Source organism: Penicillium oxalicum, chromosome II (assembly GCF_001723175.1).
Source record: "Penicillium oxalicum strain HP7-1 chromosome II, whole genome shotgun sequence".
NCBI lineage: Eukaryota > Fungi > Ascomycota > Eurotiomycetes > Eurotiales > Aspergillaceae > Penicillium > Penicillium oxalicum.
Genome location: NC_064651.1, coordinates 1,202,858 through 1,221,256, shown reverse-complemented (window position 1 = coordinate 1,221,256; position 18,399 = coordinate 1,202,858). Strand labels below are relative to the sequence as shown.

The 18,399-nt window shown below is 50.6% G+C and overlaps 7 protein-coding genes across 7 annotated transcripts; 3 read left to right on the top strand and 4 right to left on the bottom strand.

Annotated features, from left to right (window-relative positions):
* Window positions 1-880: 880 nt before the first annotated feature.
* Window positions 881-2,921, bottom strand: POX_b02321 (uncharacterized protein; the record flags this gene model as incomplete). The annotated part of the gene is made up of 5 exons (XM_050111235.1): window positions 881-1,287; window positions 1,368-1,715; window positions 1,781-2,090; window positions 2,146-2,584; window positions 2,632-2,921. The coding sequence occupies 5 exons, from the start codon at window positions 2,919-2,921 to the stop codon at window positions 881-883; spliced, it is 1,794 nt and encodes a 597-aa protein (XP_049971581.1).
* A 1,254-nt stretch (window positions 2,922-4,175) lies between these two features.
* On the bottom strand, window positions 4,176-7,384 carry POX_b02320 (Mitochondrial presequence protease; the record flags this gene model as incomplete). The annotated part of the gene is made up of 2 exons (XM_050111234.1): window positions 4,176-6,942; window positions 7,005-7,384. 2 exons carry the CDS (start codon window positions 7,382-7,384, stop codon window positions 4,176-4,178), a joined length of 3,147 nt encoding a protein of 1,048 aa, XP_049971580.1.
* A 738-nt stretch (window positions 7,385-8,122) lies between these two features.
* On the top strand, window positions 8,123-9,736 carry POX_b02319 (uncharacterized protein; the record flags this gene model as incomplete). The annotated part of the gene is made up of 5 exons (XM_050111233.1): window positions 8,123-8,261; window positions 8,366-8,640; window positions 8,728-8,876; window positions 8,939-9,182; window positions 9,239-9,736. 5 exons carry the CDS (start codon window positions 8,123-8,125, stop codon window positions 9,734-9,736), a joined length of 1,305 nt encoding a protein of 434 aa, XP_049971579.1.
* Window positions 9,737-10,184: 448 nt separating this feature from the next.
* On the bottom strand, window positions 10,185-11,231 carry POX_b02318 (uncharacterized protein; the record flags this gene model as incomplete). Its single annotated transcript, XM_050111232.1, has 1 exon — window positions 10,185-11,231. The coding sequence occupies one exon, from the start codon at window positions 11,229-11,231 to the stop codon at window positions 10,185-10,187; it is 1,047 nt and encodes a 348-aa protein (XP_049971578.1).
* A 1,413-nt stretch (window positions 11,232-12,644) lies between these two features.
* POX_b02317 (uncharacterized protein) lies at window positions 12,645-14,586 on the top strand (the record flags this gene model as incomplete). The annotated part of the gene is made up of 5 exons (XM_050111231.1): window positions 12,645-12,685; window positions 12,801-12,984; window positions 13,070-13,201; window positions 13,262-14,234; window positions 14,294-14,586. The coding sequence occupies 5 exons, from the start codon at window positions 12,645-12,647 to the stop codon at window positions 14,584-14,586; spliced, it is 1,623 nt and encodes a 540-aa protein (XP_049971577.1).
* Window positions 14,587-15,041: 455 nt separating this feature from the next.
* POX_b02316 (uncharacterized protein) lies at window positions 15,042-15,943 on the top strand (the record flags this gene model as incomplete). The annotated part of the gene is made up of 2 exons (XM_050111230.1): window positions 15,042-15,185; window positions 15,236-15,943. 2 exons carry the CDS (start codon window positions 15,042-15,044, stop codon window positions 15,941-15,943), a joined length of 852 nt encoding a protein of 283 aa, XP_049971576.1.
* A 262-nt stretch (window positions 15,944-16,205) lies between these two features.
* On the bottom strand, window positions 16,206-17,038 carry POX_b02315 (Endoglucanase-4; the record flags this gene model as incomplete). Its single annotated transcript, XM_050111229.1, has 2 exons — window positions 16,206-16,854; window positions 16,938-17,038. The coding sequence occupies 2 exons, from the start codon at window positions 17,036-17,038 to the stop codon at window positions 16,206-16,208; spliced, it is 750 nt and encodes a 249-aa protein (XP_049971575.1).
* Between the last annotated feature and the right edge of the window lie 1,361 nt (window positions 17,039-18,399).

Sequence of the window (18,399 nt, the reverse complement as noted above, 5' to 3'; positions counted from 1 at the left end):
GCGCAACACCCAACCCACCCACAACCTTGAATATTCCAGCATCAGACCCATACCAAAAATCATTAGACCCTCCTCGATCAGGGAACAACCTTCTTCTCCGTCCACCCTCTGGAGAAGAAGAAAACTCTGAACCTTTTCCCCCATTTATGGTGCCAACCACCTCAATAATATCTAATCCACCAACCGCAGGTTCTGTTTCATCTCGACCTGGCTCTCTCCACGATGCACTCGCCGTCCATTCAATCCAGAAGACTGGAAACGAACCCCCACAATGAAACAAGCTGCGCTTGGATTGCAATAGCCTTTCCCTTCTCTCCTGGTGAGATCCAGCACCATCGGCTTGTATGATATGACGACCCTCCGTTGCTTCAATTTACCCTATACCCCCCCCCCCCCCCCCCCCCCCCCCTGCTTCCCTGCTTCCCTGCTTCTCCTGCCCAATGATTGAGTTGACAAAGAAGGAACGGTGATCTCATGGGCGATGAGAAGTCAAGCGTTTGAATTATGTATGCGTCTTTGCATAGGACACCGTTGTCGAAGATGTCCGGACCCGTAGTCACAGGTACCTCTTCTACATGAATGAAGCCGATTGAAACATCAGTTCATTTCTTTGCCCATCAACATAGCCCGAGGTGTTGCGTCTCTGAGGACTCGGCTCATTTTTCAAATTGGTCTTTCCCGAGTTCTCTTATGTTCTAAACAATGAAGTTGAGCATTCTCTGTCTCCTCTAGTAAGATGCTCCACATCGAAGAACCCCCCCCCCCCCCCCGGCTTCAACCTTGAACATAGTCAAACGAGACTCAACCACGTGTGGGTGCCAAGAGCACGGAATCCCGTCACTGTAAATTATTTCCTCATCGAGGCATCCTTCACAACTCATCAATTCAGTAAAGATGGCATGGAACCTCGCAATGGGCCCGCATTGCCCCATTGGTTCCCAGAATGAAATTGCTGATCATTGCCCACCAACAGACCAGACTCATAAGATGAACCCTGTTGTACGACGGGAAGAGCCGAGGTTGAAGACTTCTGCGGATCCGAAAGAGCAGCTGCTCCTTCTTGGAATAGCCATGGTGGATTCGCAAGGGACATAATTTCTTGGTCGAAGATTGTCCAGGAGTCGTCAGCGAATGGGCCTGGAAAGGCAAGCGCCGAGCTATCGGTTGGAGGCGTGTGCATTGCATGCATGCTTGATTCAAGTCGTTGGGACAGAACGGTGTGGATGCTCACTGTGGATGGGTGGCTTCGTTGTAAGCTTTGCAGATGTGCTTGGATGAAATTGAGATCTATAAGATGGATGCGTTAGGTTCACGGGGGATTGTTTTTTTTCTCTTCATTTTTTCTGACGACGTGTGACAGTACAGACCATCTTGATGTGTGACGCCGTCTTCCACGCCACGCAGTAGGAGTATTGAAGCCCATGTGATCATCTGAGGAGAGGGGGAGGAGGTCAGTTCAACTTGGTCAGAGGGTCTTTTACTTGCGATTCCAAATCTCACAATCAGATCCCAGTTTGACCAGATACCAGCGTCATCCTGCCGTAAACGTAGCACAGCTCTTGCGGAGACGAGTAATTCATGTCTCTCTGCTGGGGTGATCTTGGCAGAACTCAAGTTAAACCCACGGGCCGGATAGTATATAGAAAGCACATAGAGTTTGTGTAAGTGGTATTGGAGCAGAATGAGAATCCCCTGCCGATCCGAGGGACTCGGTTCTTCGGAGTTGTCAATGCACAAAGTTCCCTTCTGACGTTGGCCGAGCTCTGTTGCGGGAACTTACGGGATGTACCATTGTATCGGACCAGCCAATCATCTAGTTTGCGCGCCCAAAGTCGAATCACATTGGAATCATGAGCCGAGAAATCAGATTCAAGGACAGGAGTGTCTGGGGCAAGATCGGTGTTGATGGAGCACCAGATTGTTGGCAACCCCTTGCCAACAAAGTGACTCAGGCCGTAGTGCATCATATCAGCGAGATCCTGAAATGCACTACCATGATGTGTGTTCAATCGCTGCACACTGGATCCTGGTGGCTGGCGGGGTAACACAGGGTACGTCATATGCATTGATGCATGCTCAATATCGATGAGCTAGCAAAAGTATCAGCAGGAATGAAGTGCGAAGGCAAGCAGATCACGTCGCTACCTGGAGACCACAGAAGAGAGCCCGCCAGTCAGAGTGGTTAGGGCTTCGGTCTGAAGGGCAATGGTCAAGCCAAAGCCGGTAGGCAATTGCAATCCAAGAGCCCGTTGAATCAATGAAGGCTTCAGAGCTCAGACTAGCCATGATCAGCCCAAGGATGTCATGGAACACTTCATCTCGTCTGTCTTGTGACGCAACCGTCGAGATCGATCCATGCATGGTACCATTTGCAGTGTGTGCATCTTTCTGCGAGCAGGGATTGACCAGTTGAGATATTGCACAGCCCATCGCATTGAAATAGCCAGATTCCGTTGCTGATAGCTCTGGGTCCTTGTTGAGCAGCGCAGAAATATAGAGCACAGACGCTAGAAGTAACGGCGTGGGGGGCTCAAAAATGGTCCTATCCCTTAAAAAGTGAAGAAGAGGCAAGTTATCTAGGAAGCTTTGCCACTGTCAGTGCTATTCGGGCAAGACCGAAGAACGACTTACGCGCCCCACAAATGCTTCACCACCGGTTTTGACCAGATTCTGTCTTCTGGGACTGAGCCACTGATTGTCCTGAGACGGGCAAGCGCTTTCCAAAGTCCTCGTACTGGTGACAAGTCGGGCTGCTCATCCTCTAGCGTCTCAGTTGCGGAGACTGACTGTAGCGGGGCTTCTCTGATTCCCAATGCTGCCTCGATTCGATCCAGCCGATCGAGAACAGCTTGCTGATCATATGCTGGCTGTTGGGGATTGACGAGAAGCTCGGCGTGAGCCTTCTCAACTAGATCATGCATTGCAGATGCCTTCCGGGCGAATTGAACATTATGGTGTAAGTAACATAAAATAGATCTCCATGTATTGCTGGCCAGGACGTACATTGGCACGAGGCTTGAAAATACATGCCACTCGATTGTGACGACAGCGACGGCATGGGGGAGGCCCAGAGACCTCACATTTCATCTATCGTCACTTCAGTACACTCCCAATCACACTGAGATACCCTCGCGTATATTGGGCTCATTCAGTCCTGCAGAGACTTGACTAAGTACCTTCAATCTCCGGCAGTTGACTAGCGACAAGATTGTCAGAGCGTGCGGCAATGATCAGAGGCGCGTGATACTTACCGCAAGCCTTGGTCGGCTTCGGTCCCAGCGTCATACTGCTACTTTTAAACATGCTGTCCTTCCACTCTAGCGCCACATTATGTGAGGAGGGATGGGCAAGGTAGTGAACGATGTGCTGCGAATTACTCCGCTGCTTGCTGTCGCCACGTGAGACGGAGACGCATAGAGATCCGATTATCCGGGGGAAAGACTCACTAAACTGATTTGGGACATGGCGCGCCAGGTCTGAAAACTACAACTCCGGCCTTTTTGTGCTTATTTCAATGACGAAGCCACTGTTTCGGTCTCAACCGTCAATAGACGCCACTTACCTCGAGAGATCATGATTTTGGCGGTATTGCCCTCCGCAGTTCTAAATTTTATTGTATTTGGGAGCCTCATCACCAATCGACCACCAAGAACGATGTATGTTACACATTATAGAGTGTCCTCACGTTTTTAGTCCGCTCTGCGTAGGCTGGAAGTGTGTCCAGGGCGGTTCCGAGAAACGGAGACGCAAAGTGTACCTCAAAAGGGTTCACGTTTGCATCGCTCTTGCGCTTGCATCCATCTCTTTTTCTTGCAAAGATAGAATGCCACGCCGCTCGATCAATGGAAATGAATGATTGAGGGCGTGAGGATAGCTCTGGTGCTAGACGCACGTATAGATCTTGAAGCGCGGATTTTTGGCACGAGGGTTTCCCCAGAAGAAAAAAAAAAGGGAGAGAACGGAGGAGAAGGGAAGCACGAGTATATTTCATGCAAGTGTCATCAGTGGAATTATTTGTACAAGGAGATGCAGAAGAGGGAGGGGGAGTGCGGGAGTGAGTAAAAGTACAAAGGGAAGTGATCCAGGTATAGAGTTGTCACTTTCCCTTGGCTCAGACCAACTAGTCGGATTCAAGGCTCTGAGCGTATAGTATGCATGATAGTGAGGGTAGGGCATCATGCTGGAGGGGTATCACTTTGCTGGCCCATGGACAGCTTTCGAACTTCCCAGTCAGCTCCTGCCCAATCTTTCTTCTCGCCCAGAACACAGGTGGTCTTCCGGGTGCCATTGACCAGGAATCGGTCGGCCACCTCGTTGACATCTTTTGCGGTGACATCCAGGACTTGTTCTCTCCAGCGCTGATCCATCTCATGTGTGACGCCACTCATGAAGTAGCGCGCACCTTCGTCGTCCACGCTGACGGGCGCATCGAGACCTTGGAAAATGCCCAGCTTGGCTTCCTCGATCTCTCTTTCGGACCAAGCCCGATCCCGGGCAAAGAGGCCGCTATTGGAAAACACTTTGAGCGAGTTCATGGGGTTAGGGTCCCGGTAACTCATGAAAGTGAAGATACCCTTCAGTGGACCGTTGCTAGCACCAGCTCCGTAAGCACCACCCTTCTCGCGAATTTCGGGATGCAGGTAATTGTGAGTGAGCATTTGCGACAGCACAGTAAGGGGCGCGCTGGCAGGATCGGTGAATGGCACGGTCTGGGTAGCTTGACCGGAATAGTAGACCTTGTAAGGAAGGTCGTAGAATGCCCTGTCGACAGAATTGAAAGCTGGGACTGTGGCTGCGCGGGGGGAGGGCACGCGAGGTAGGCCTGACAGCCACTTCTGTAGGATGGACTCATTGCCAGCAGCACTCTCTTTCTCGCAGACCAGGCGCACGCGGAGGCCAGATGACCTTGAAATAGCGAATGATTGGATCAAGCGAAGCTTTTCGATTAATTCATGCAGACGCTCCGGGGACTTTTCTGCGTCGCGCAGAAGGTTTGCGGTAGCCTGTAGTTGTTCCAGGCCAGATTGTTGCTCTTGAATCCAAAGGCTGCGGGACAGGTTCGCGGCAGCGGCATTTACTGCAAACCGATGGCCGGTTGACGCAACAGAGTCAAGCGCCCCATTCGTTGTCAAGCGTAGTAGCTCTTGAATCATGGCGGGAGCAGCGGGACTAGAGAAGTCTGTCTCCATCACCAAAGTCGAGAGCATGTCGAGCATGTCGGGAATCTTCTGATCCAAGGCAAATCCAGAGAACTGCAATCCTTCCTTGACCTGATCTAATCGAGTAGGAGAAGAGACCAGGAACGAAGAGGTTGAGATTCCACCAGTCTTCAACTTAATGAGGTCCTCCCACTGTTCCATTGAGCGATTTGCGGTACCCAGTCTCATCACACAGTCGTTGAAGAGTGGCATCAAAAGGCGCAAGTCGTCAGGGAGGTCTTCAAAAGCATTCACGGCCTGGAAATAGGTCAATCCGTTGGTTGGTGCCTCTCGCCAGACGACCTCTGTGTCCTCGATCTTTGATTCGCGCACGGGCTTGCGTTCCTTCTCGCGGGAAATATCCTTCACTCGCAGAGTGGGGAGACAGCTTAAGTCGGCGTTGTGTGCATCTTCTTGTATTTTCAAAAGCTCCAGCTCTGCGTCCGTCAGACTGGCCACGGCCTGCTCGACTGAGCCATGTTTCTCAATGAGCTTGGAAAGTTTCTGTTCTTTGCGCACGGCTTCCTTGTTGTCCAGTTCCTGGTTAAAGGATGGCGTACCGACCATTGTAAAGGTCATACACCGGTCATTGAGAAGGTATTTCTCCACCAATGACTCAAGGTAGCCGGGCTTCTCGTATCTTCTCTTGAACTCTTCGATAACGTCGTTCCAGGCTAACTCCTTCATCGGATTGGCGCCATTGAACCACGAAGACAGTGTCTTCTCCATAATACCAATGCCGAAATTGGCGGTCTTATGGCGCAGAGAGAGTTCTAGCTGATGGAGAATGCCACGGACCTTTTCCTCGCTGAATCCGGCTTGGACTGTCTCACGGAATGCCTTTTGAATGACATCCTTGACAGTATTTGCCTCCGATTCACTGACACCAGTCACACCGACAGAGAAGATTGGCACTTTGCCGGACGAGTCCAAGCCTGTGTTTGGAGTGAAAGATGAGCCCAGTCCACTTTCGATCAGAGCACGATACATGGGCGAGCCGTAGCCATCGAGGAACAGCGAGGAAATGATCCCCACGGAGAAGGTCTCCACCGTGTCTGTCGAATCACCCATATACCACGATGTGGATGTTTTGTGTTGTTTGTCCTCGCTGGAAAAGGTATCAATGGGGCCAGGGACGGTAATGTGCATCCCTTCTTTAAGATCAAGAGGTAGTTTGACATCGGTGTCGGTGGTTCCTTTGCTGAACCCATCCAAGACTGCACCCACTTGCTCCAGGTGGCGAGCCAGTGGCATATCCCCATATGTCAGGATTTTAGAGTTGCTTGGATGATAATTGCGCTTGGAGAAATCAGTCAATTGCTGGTGAGTTAAATCTGTGATGAACTCAGGGTCGCCTCCTGAGTTATTCAGAGCCGGAATGATGTTTTCCTTGAAGCGAATATAGTAAAGGTAGTTTGAATCGGAGATTTGTCCCTTCATTTCATTGTATACCACCCCCTTGAAGACAATGTCTTCCAGAGTCGCCTTCTTCTCGAGCTCTCCAGCGGCCGACAATAGCGCACGAGGATCTTCAGGACCCAGTCGCCAGCCTTCTTGCTTGAAGTCGGCTTCTTTCAGCAGAGGGTGCAGAGTTGCGTCGAGATAGACAGACAGGAGATTCTGAAAGTCTTGTGGGTTGGTTGTTGCGAAGGGGTATGTGGTGTGGTCTGCGGAGGTGAAAGCATTCATGAAGTTTGAGAGTGACCGGGGAAGCATCTTGAAGAAAGGGTCGCGAATGGGATATCTAGTGAAGAGGAGCAAGTTAGCCAGCATGTCTATTTGAAAGATTACGAGATCGGCACGCACTTTTCGCTTCCGCAGAGGGTGGTGTGCTCCAGAATATGCGGCACACCAGTGGCATCTGGAGGATTCGTCTTGAAGCCAATACCAAACACATTGTTCTTGTCATCTCGAGCGACATGCAGGTAATCCGCGTCGGTCTTGTCATGCGTGAGTCGCACTGCAGTCAAGTGCAGTTCCGGGACATGCTTCTTCTCGCGAACAGTAAAGCCGTGAAGTTTCTCACCAACCGCTGGGAAATTCTCAACATCCGTCACTGTTGATGCAAATCGTCGTGTCGCAAATCGCTGTGAGATCACCGAGCTTGGCCTCAAGAGGCGGTGGGAAATGGATTGGTGCAAAGCTGGGACGCGGGCTTTGCCCAGGCCCATCGAGGAGCGTAACATATTTTGAGATTGTGCTCAACGCATCTGATGTTAACTGGCGCAAAATATACAAAAATCCACGGTGTATCAGTAATGACACATCGACTGAGATTGACAATGGGCAAGCCAGATGTTTGCCAATTTGTAAGAACTCCGTTGACATGCCATGTTGATCGGGCCGAGATCACCGGAGGGGTTACATAATCCGGCAGGGCAGGCGGTCATCGCACTGTGTCGCAACACCCTTGAGATAACCATCGTCATCAACGGTGCCAGATTGGTGGAAGCTTTTGTTGTTGTTGTTTCTGTCTCAAATCTGACTGTCGTTTCCTCGCCATCCTTGACTCGCTTCTCGTTCACGCGTTGCATTCCGAAAGTGACCACAGTCAGTGGCTGGCCAGTCTTCCTCTCTCGGCGCCGTGCCCGCGGATGGTTCGATGACTAAGGACCCCCTCGTCGAGTTCTCCGAGTATCACCACGAAAAAAGAACCATAAGTTGGGACTGTCAGGATACGATAATTCACTCTTGAAACTGTTGACCCAGAGGTGACCTGGAGATTGACTCAATACTGCCTCTGGGATCATTTCCGCCACCCCATCCACTATCTGAACAACTCTATTCTGTTTAGTGCGCTCGAATTTCGCAAACTGGCACTGCACAGTTTTTGAGTCTTGGAATGCTCACGCGACCACCGTCGATCTGATTGAACCAGAACTCTGTGAATTTGGGGGTTTCTTTGCCTGTCTGTGTGGATCAGCATGTCGTCAACCACCATAGCCAAAAAGAACAAGGGGAAGAAGGTGGCTGATCCCAATGAGACCTCCAAACTGCTTGCGGCGAAGATCTCCCAGCTTGAGCAGGATGCTGCGGGTGAGAAGGATCAGGAACAAGAAATTGGTATGTGAAATCATGCGCTGTGTTGACCGTCGTGGACTTGGGCTTTCCGTCATGTTCTATCATGCTTGCCCATTCAATGTGTACTGACGCAGTGGACCATGCAGAGCGTGAAGTGAAAAAGGCGACCCGCGATCTGAATCAGCTTCTCAATAATATTGAGTCCCCGATGACCCGTCTAGAGACTGTCCACAAAAAGTACACCGAGCTGTTGGCGGACATGAAGAAGTTGGACCGGGACTACTCGAAGTCGAAGAAGCGTGCGGATCAGCTGCAGAAAGACCAGGAAAAGGGAAAGTCGGAGTTGAACAAAACTGTGACCATGAAGGACAAGTTGGAAAAGCTCTGCCGTGAATTGACGAAAGAGAACAAAAAAGTGAAGGTAACGCGGGTCCCACGTCTTTGCGATGTGTTTGACGTTTGCTGGTCTTTGTGAGCTTTTTCTTACCTTCTATTTCAATTTCCCTAGGACGAGAACAAGAAGCTTGAGGATACCGAGAAAAAGGCTCGACTCATCGTGAACGAACGACTGGACTCTCTCTTCTACGACATTCAGGACGTGATGTCTGCGAAGGGCAACCCTCGCAATGAAAAGGTGGACGTTGATCTTGATGATGCGTACGGTCCCTGTCATGCGATGTTCTTTGCTTTTTGTACATTGTGCTAATCTGGCTTCATAGTCTACGGGCCAAGTTGAAGACTGTCATTGAACAGTTCGACGTTCGTGAGCTTCATTACAAGGCTCTTCTTCGGGGCAAAGATGCAGAAATTCAGTCTCTCCTCTGCAAGTATGAGGAGCAACGCCGGACCGCTGATAATGAGATTGCTCGGGGCCGGGCTCTCAGTGCTCAGGTCTCCACTTTCTCCCATACCGAAGCGGAGTTGCGAAGCCAACTGAACATCTATGTGGAGAAGTTCAAGCAGGTAAGCGGCTGAAACTCCACCCCCTTTGATGTTTATTCTTCACTGACACGATTTAGGTGGAGGATACGCTGAACAACAGCAACGAGCTCTTTCTTACTTTCCGCAAAGAGATGGAGGAAATGTCGAAGAAGACCAAGCGACTCGAGAAGGAGAATCACACCCTCAACCGAAAGCACGAGCAGACCAACCGCAACATCCTCGAGATGGCTGAGGAGCGCACTCGCAATCAGGAGGAGCTTGAACGGTGGCGACGCAAATGCCAGCACCTGGAGGCCTTGTGCCGGCGCATGCAGGCCCAAGGTCGTGGAGAAGGCCTTGCCGAAGGCGATGATCATTTAGATCAAGACGATGAAGGTACTGAGAGCGAGTATGATGAAGACTACGAGGATGAGGACGATCTGAGCGAGGATGGAGATCTCGATGGGCCTGATCGTGCCCGAGAGGTTTCCCAGGTCAACGGTCCTGCCTCCCGCCCTGTCTTTGGCCCTCCTCCTCCGCCTAACCTCATGGAGGCTCGAGCCCCCAAGGGCTCCGTCCTGAATGGATGCCACTAACTCAAGGGTGTCTTCCCATGACTTATGTGACAAACTGTTCTTCCTTTCTTTGGGCGTTGATTACGATGATCACGACCGTTCATGCACTATGGTCCCGGCTTGCGGTTTCGGATATCTGAATCAAAGCTGATTATCGGTTCAATGGCTTCGGCGCTTGGCCGATCGGATCATTGACACGTTCTCAGAGACTTTGCTGGGATGTCTTTGACTTTCTCAGCGTTGCTGGTCGTAGATGAACGATAGATAGTTGTTTTCTCAGCTGGAGAGCAGCAACACATGGAAAGCAATATCTTGATTTCTATCACTGGATGCATTCTCAAACGCAAGATAGGTTACGACCTAGTGGCAAGTTCTGGGTAAGATTATACTATATTCACAGTAGAGCAGATCTCCTGAATGATTGCAGTTGCAGCCAGTGGGCAGCAGATGTCTGATCAAGTATGACAGCCTATAGCTTGCTTGAGGATCCATGGCCCTTAATGAAGCCATGTCCGGTCTTCATTACATCAATGGCCTGCTGAACCATCTCTCTGACAATGTCACCGGCGGGCTTGATCTCTTTGACGCTAGCCGACACATCACCCATGAGGAAAGGCACATCGACATCCTTGTCATTTTCCAAGTCATGCATCATCGGCACCACACCCTTGGCTGTCAAGGCTGCAATGTCAGCCGGACGGCTCTCCCACTCCTTCACGTAGTCATTCGGCAGCATTCGTAGCGGTCGTCCCGAAATGACGAGGGTTCGACGGGTTTCGCCATACTGCGCCTTGACGACGGCTTCTTTATGCATGCGACTGGCACCGCTCTCCTCGGATGCGACGAACCGCGTTCCAACCCAGACACCAACCGCGCCGAGCATCAGCGAGGCGGCCAAGCTCCGACCATCGTTGACACCACCCGCGGCAACCACCATCGCCGGCTGTCCCGTCAAGGGACTACGGTATTTTCGCGCGACATCAACGACAGCGGGGATCAGGACGGAGAAAGGGATATCGCCGGTATGGCCACCACCTTCTCCACCTTGCGCGCAGACGATATCCACCCCGCGCTGGAGCGCCTTCTCTGCGTGTTTCGGGGCTCCGACCATATTCATCACCAGGATCCCCGCTTCATGAAGACGCTTGATGGTCTTCTCGGGCGGAACACCCACAGCTGAGACGAACAGCTTTGCACCGTGCTTGATGGTGACTTCGATCAATTCGTCCAGTTGGCCGTGGGTGTAGTCGTGGTTGGTGGCGCGGGCGCCCCCGCCTACTTGTGGCAGGGCGAGGTCCACTCCGAAGGGAAGGTTGGGCTCTCTGAGGAGGGATTTGAGTTCAACGAGCATTTCAGATAGTTGCTGCGGTGTGTATCCCAAGCCACCCACGGTTCCTAATCCACCGGCATTGGAGACGGCCGCTGCGAGAGGGGCGCTCGAGGCACGAGCCATGCCTGCCAGCAGCACAGGATGCTGAATATTCAAGAGGCTGCATAGTGGAGTTTGAAGAGACATTCTGACGGGTTGAAATTTTGGGTAATGGCGATCGTGCGAACCTGCAACAGGAAAAAGGGAGGGCGAAGAGCGAGGAGATAGTCGCGTTCAACCAAAAGACAAAAGAACTCGTCAATGTGTGGCTTATATTTCGAACACAAGTTGCGACACGGAGTAGAATGGTAGGTAATAATATCACCTAGCTAGCACTGGTAAAATAGGTGACAGGTATGATTCAGGAAGAATATTGGGTAAGGAACACATTCGATCTCCAGTCCGATCGTGGCTTTCTGGGGAAGTATCTATAGAATTGGATGGTGTTCCTCTGACAATTTGTTTATGCGGGGAAGTGTTGATCTGTCCAGTCGGACCGAGGCATCCTTGCGCTCCTCCTGATTGGGGGACATTATTTATGAATTGGCAACGGCACAACCATAATGTACAATGTGCAGCGATGCTCGATTAAGTGGAAGGCTTTGCAAGCTTTCTCGATCAACTTGGTCTTGAGAACTCCTCTTATTTGGCTATGTCTGAGCCCACTTAAACCTGAAATGTCCCCGGAAAATAGCCTGGTGGTCATATTAATGCACTATTGATCGGCGATGCATAACTTGAGTGCTTCAGTATCTCAATCCACTTTCGTACTTTGACGGTCTATTGCAAATATCCGATGCGTCTTGGATTATTGCCGTACTCAAAATCACCACAATATACATGACTCGCCTATTTTTAGAAAAACGTCTCTGCTATCTCCGTGATTCTACGTAATATGACCTGACAACCTCAAGTTGAAGGGACTGAATGGTTTCCTGGACTACTGGGTATTCTCCTAATCCATGCATAGGTACCTAGGTACGTAGGTAGTAAAGATTAATCCCGAGCGTGTAAATACGTAGATCATAACCATCCCCACCAGCTACCTCCAGTGCCGGTATGCCGTGGTGGTGCACACAATTTTGAGAGGCACAGGAAGCAAGGTAGGACTTGACCCAGCAGCAGCTCCCCCCCCTTAAGATCCTTTTTTCGTGAGTCCGCCCGGATGTTGCCTGACTAGGTTTTAAATGTTTTCCATGTGAATACACCTCGCTCGGGTACAGTGTGGGGGAATTTCCAACCGTTGCAAGGGTATACTAAGATTTCTCGACGAAGTTTTCGTATTCAGTACTCAATGCATTCTCAATGTTCAATTCCCAAAATAAAGATCAATCTTCCAGGTGCTGTGCTATCTTGTAGTTCTCTTGCTGGTGCAGTGCGTACTGCACCTGCAACGATGATCGGCGGCGGTCAGGGCGACGGCCCAAAAAGGGAATGTAATTAGACGCGCCAAATCGTCGCGTGGGGCTTCGCGTCACCAGGCTGGAGTCCGCAACGCCTTCCCGAGAATTGCGAATCGCAAATTGCGAGGAGTCTACTAAGCTCCCCATTCACTTCAACATGGCCGCTCTCACGGATTCTGCCTTCTTACGGCCACCCGGGTATGTTCCTACTTGCTATCATTGAAAGCAATTGCCATTGCTCAGGTCAATGGCATCTGCCTCGAAAAGGCTGAAGTACCTGCTAGCTAACCATCCACCGGGCATCTGCTGCTAGCAACGAGGAATACGATGCTGTCTATCGCCAACCTTCCTCTTACAATCCTCTCCACACGTTCACCCTTCCTATGGGGAGTGATCGACACTACCAACAACAATATGGCGACATGTACTTTTTACGATTGGCCAAGTTGAAGCCTGCCGTGGAAAAGATTGCGATGGACGCCTGGGGTGAACTGATTGTGAGAATTCTCCTCACAGCCGTCGATGCAGAGAATGCCAAGATCTGGGACATGAGCTAACATCAAGCTTGCGGCTGAACCCTAGATTGCGGGGGAATCTGCACGACGGGTCGACCGAGTTCTCGACGTGCGACAGGGAGAGCTGTGCTGGATGGCAGGCACTGTATACATGGACATGCCGCTTAAGCCCAACATTCTGGAAGACCTGACAAAAGAAGTATGCCTTGGGCTCTTCTTGCTACAATGATGGTGCTCCGTTGCTGATCGTCGCTTCTAGACATTTACTTCCGCGCCTCCCCCCCGCCGGACCTATACCGACCCCTCCAACCCCTCTGCGACTCAAATTATGATGGAAGATGAGTCTGGTCGCATTCGCCTGACTGGAAACTTGCTGCTGTCTACACAGCTGGCTACAGGTGTGACTATTGCCGCACTGGGGACGGAGACTGTCAATGGAGAATTTGAAGTCATTGACATCAAGGTTCCTGATTTGGCTCCTCAGCCTCAGCGATGGGCACGAGGCAGTCCGGCATCCAAAGACTCCAGGCAAACCACCCACGAAGGCGCCGGGAAGTCTGGGAAAATTGCATTTGTGAGTGGCTTGGGGATCACCGGCTCGTCAAACGACACATTGGCCCTGGAGCTCCTCGCGGATTACCTGCTGGGCTATACGGGCATCGACGACAGCGCAGACGCATCGAGAATCACTAGGCTCATCATCGCGGGTAACTCACTGGGCGCAAGCGTCACGGCAGACGTAGCAGCAGCCGCTGCTGAGAATGCGGTGAAGAAGAAGCTCGCTCCCAAAAAGTATGGTTATGATGCCTCTGCGTACAACTCCTCGCCCATCACCCAGCTTGACAACTTTCTTGCGGAGATATTGCCTAGTATCCCGGTGACATTGATGGCTGGTGAATCAGACCCTGCCAATTTCTCGCTTCCCCAGCAAGGCATCCATCGTGCCATGTTTCCACGGTCGCGGGCGTATTGTGCTCCTCCGCCTACCGGTGACAGCAAACAGGAAGTTGGGTGGTTCGACAGTGTCTCCAATCCCTGGGAGGGCGATGTAGAAGGGTGGCGACTTTGGGGCTGCAGCGGCCAGAATGTGGATGACGTACTGCGATATCTAGACTTCCCGAGCGACGACGCGGATCCTATAACGGAACGAGACGACTCTGAGGCTCGCCTGCGAATCATGGAGGCGATGCTTCGTTGGCGATGCGGAGTTCCTACGGCGCCAGACACGATCTGTATGTGTTTTGACCACCCGTCTCATTTTCAATGCAACAATACTGACGAAGGCTTCTAGGGTCATATCCATTTCAAACAGTCGATCCTTTTGTTTTGGATGCTTCACCGCATATTTTTTTCACCGGCAACCAGCCTGTCTTCAAGACCACAGTGATTGAGGCGCACGCTCCCTTCCAACTTGACGGAGACATGGAGATGAAAGATTCAGACGCGAGCCCTCCAGCTGCTCGTGTCAGATTACTATCGATTCCTCGATTCAAAGAGACGGGGGAGTTGATATTGGTTGACACGGAGAGTTTGGAGGTTGAAGTCATCCGCTTCGGGACATTTGCCAGCCCGGAAGAGAAATAGTAGATTCATAGACATAGCATCGCAGTGAATACGCGAGAATGATGACACGATACCAATAAGATCACTGTGACTCGGAACTTGATTGTTCATCTATTCAAAGATGGCGTTTCAAATGACCTTACTGAGGATATTCGCAGCGATCTTGTACATGGAGAGCCTACGATGCCTGCGGGTTGCCAAGCCCCACCACAGTCGCAAAGAATCGGAGCACCAAATGAACGGGATTTCCGAAACGCCTCGTTTGATCCGCCAATTCAACTGACAGATTACTTTGCGCCCCGACAAGTCGATCACTCTTCTGTCAATAAGCAAGATTCTCCGCACATAAGTATTCTGTACAAGATTACTTGACACTGGCCGTCATCATTGTCGAACATGTTGCTCAACACTCAAACCGGTAAGACTACTAAATAGACACGCCTCCCAGTCATCCGTAGACACACCCAAGGCAGAAAATGAAGGAAGACATCCCAGCGACGACATCACTAATTGGTTATCTGATCTGTCTGATCTTCAAAGCGCTCTCTACCTCCAAAATTCTTCTAGTCCCATACTCAAAGTGGCATGTTCCCCGGTACCATGAATGGATGCAGGACGAGGTAAGCTGATCCAAATCATTCACACCCACGCGGGTTGATCCATCACAAAGAGCCTCCATCTCTTTGTCCATCTCTTTCCCCGTCCTTTCAAGAACAATCTGCTCAAGCTTGACTCGCAGGAAATCCAACAAGCAACCGCGTCGGAGCCGCTGTCCATCGACGAGGAATACGCAATGCAGCGCAGCTGGCGGCAAGACGCAGATAAACTAACATTCATCGCCTGCCGTCCCGTCCTTATACCTGGAGAAAACCCTCTTTATTTGTCCTCAGACTCGGACTCTCCATCCAACATGGTCGGCGACATTAACCTCTTCCTCCACGTCGACGACGGCGAAGAAGGAGACGCATCGCCCGAATTATACGGCGAGATCGAACTCATGATCGCCGAGAAAGTGAATCAGGGGCAAGGATTCGGGAAAGCCGCATTACTGACCTTCTTGCGATACGTCGTTGAGAAACAGGCTGCTATTCTGGAGGAATATGTGACGGGTGATGTGGAGGCCGATACGACGAAGAAATTGCGGGCTGCTCAGCCGGTGCTTCGGTTCTCGTATTTAAGTGTGAAGATTGGAGAGGCGAATTCTCGGAGTTTGGCGCTCTTTGAGAGTCTTGGGTTTGTGAGAGTTGCAGAGGAGCCAAATTACTTTGGAGAGTTTGAATTGAGGAAGAAGGATTTTTCGGTGGAGGCTCTTGATGAGAGACTTTCGATCGCTGGGGTGAATGACTATCAAGAATTGGCTTATCTACGTCAGGAGTGATGCATGGGAGAGTGTGTTGAGAATGGAATCAAAGACGAGATGAAGAGGTGGTGCTCTCATTGGTTCGATTTAAAAGAGGACATAATTCTGCCGTGAGGGAAGAAGAACAAGGCGTATATCAAATCAGAGAGACTTGGTTTTCGGGACCAATGAGCCAGCGGGAAAAAAAAGAAGAAGAAAAAGAGAAGAAAAAATGTATTCCATTGAATGAACAAGTAAAACCTGTCAGCCTCTGGTACAATTCACCGAAAGATTGAGCGTCTCACGCGCTGTACAGAGCTGGACCGGGAATCACGTAGCTCTTCAAGGACTGGTAGATATTGATCAAAATGCCAGGATCAGTGTCCTTGTACAGAGCCTCACCCAAAGTACCCTGAGGCTTAGCGCTCCCTCCACCGGTGACCTGCAGATTCAAACACTGGGGATAGTTCTGTGCACCATCCTTGGAACCCGAAGAATGAAGAGCGATGATCTCGTGACGCATGACATAGTTCCCCGATGCAATGCTCTTGGGGATAGTCACCGTCCATCGGTTTCCAGCTGCAATGAGCTGATCCGTGGCCCACGTTCCGGGAGGGTTAGAGTCATCAATCAGACCGGCCTCATCGATCTTGAAGAACTTGAGCGTGGTCTTGTCGACTGTGCTGCAGTCTCCACCACAGGAGGCAAGGTATGTGATGACGGGACCATGGTGGCTGTCTGGCCATGAGGTCCATTGGATTTCCACCTTGGAGCCTGCGGTGACGGGTGCAGAGAGTGCGGCATTCTTGCCATCTCGGTGGCAGATGATGTTGGCCGATTGATATTCGGTGCCGTCTTCAAAGCCTAGATCGGTAGCTGTGGTGGCCCAGCCGACGCTCTGGGGTGGATTGCTCATGTATGGGTAGGAGTTGGCGAGATAGCCAGTGTAGCTGGACGGAGTCAATAGATTAGCTTCATATGTTCTCAATCATGAGAGACTGATCTTTTTCGATTCTAGATGCAAGAGTCTTACTTTTTGCCACCTGCCATAATGCTGGAAACGAAACCATGGCCTGCGACCATAGAGACACATGCCAACATGGCAGATAGGGTGGTGGCTTTTGAAGATACCATGATGAAACGAGAATGGAGTACAGGTCTTGAAGCAGTGAAGAAGTAGCTGGTTTGAATAGATTCGGCCTGAGAGAATCAAAGAGAGAGAGAAAGGGTGATTATCTTCTACTTATATGCATCATCTCCTCAATCTGTAGTAGCGAAATGCAAAAATTGATAAAGGTACTCTACCTAGGTCCCCAACACTGGAATCATAACCGGTAATGCATACAGACAGGGATAAATCCAAGATTCTTCACCATCTTCCTGCCATGTCAACATTTTTGCACCAATTTGATTGAGATACCCCGCAGAAACAGAAGCCATCCCAGCTGCAGGGTGCTTTGACGACGTCGGATATTTCTCTACCACAAATCAGCGAGATCACAGAGAGTCTGCCGGGGTATGAAATTCAGACGCTTGCTAGGATTTAGAGTTCAAATGCTACGGGCGACCATATAATCTAGTCCCATTTCTTCCGTGAGTATGCATGGGTCTCTCTGAATGGTAATCCGGGGTAATGCAGTACCCTAGTACTTAAATGGAGCTAGCAGGGATTCAACCAGCGTGGCTGTGGCCCGAGACGTTGCAATGTGCCGAATGATGCAGAGTCGTGGTATTTTGCCGTGCATGGTCCGTGGCCTGAATAGTAAAGATCAACAAAGTCGCAGCATGCTGACTCTTACCGAAGTCATCTGCCCTTGTCAAATCAATCTGAAGTGATCAAAAGTTTGAACATGTTGCTGCCAATGGGACAAGATGATCTCACTCATACATAGATCACTTTAGTCGGCGCCAAGGAGCATGATACGAGAGATGTTTCAGCACCGTGCGAGACGCTTTGTCGATCTCCATATACCAAAGATGTTCACCTACGGGACACAAATATGTCGCTCAGAGAATGATGAACATGAGATGATGATAGGTATGACATCGGCGCTACGGGCCTATCGGGTAATTGTGAAAATAGATGAGATGAAGCAGGTACCCCAAAAGGTAGGAATCCACTGAAATGACCAGCGCATCCTGTCGTTTCAGAAAAACCTGGTTTCAAGCAAGTCGGCCCAGTGTCGCAAAGGTATCCTCGGCACCCTGACTCCCCATCCCTGTTCATTCATAGAGGGTCTCGCAAAGCCAATACTGCAAGTGGGATCCTTTTGTCTCTTCCATGGCCAGACCCAACTTGCGTTTTGGAATATGGTTCCGGTAGCTTCAACAATGAAAAGGAAAACACCAGTGATTGGGAAATCGAAAATTGGCGGTGGCCATGCCTGGGAAATATCAGCAGTCGTCGAATGACAGTCCGTTGGTGGGTGTACTTCCATTGAGTTCTGGTCTGAACTATGTCAGGTACCTGTTCCAGATGAATGTCGACTTTTCTC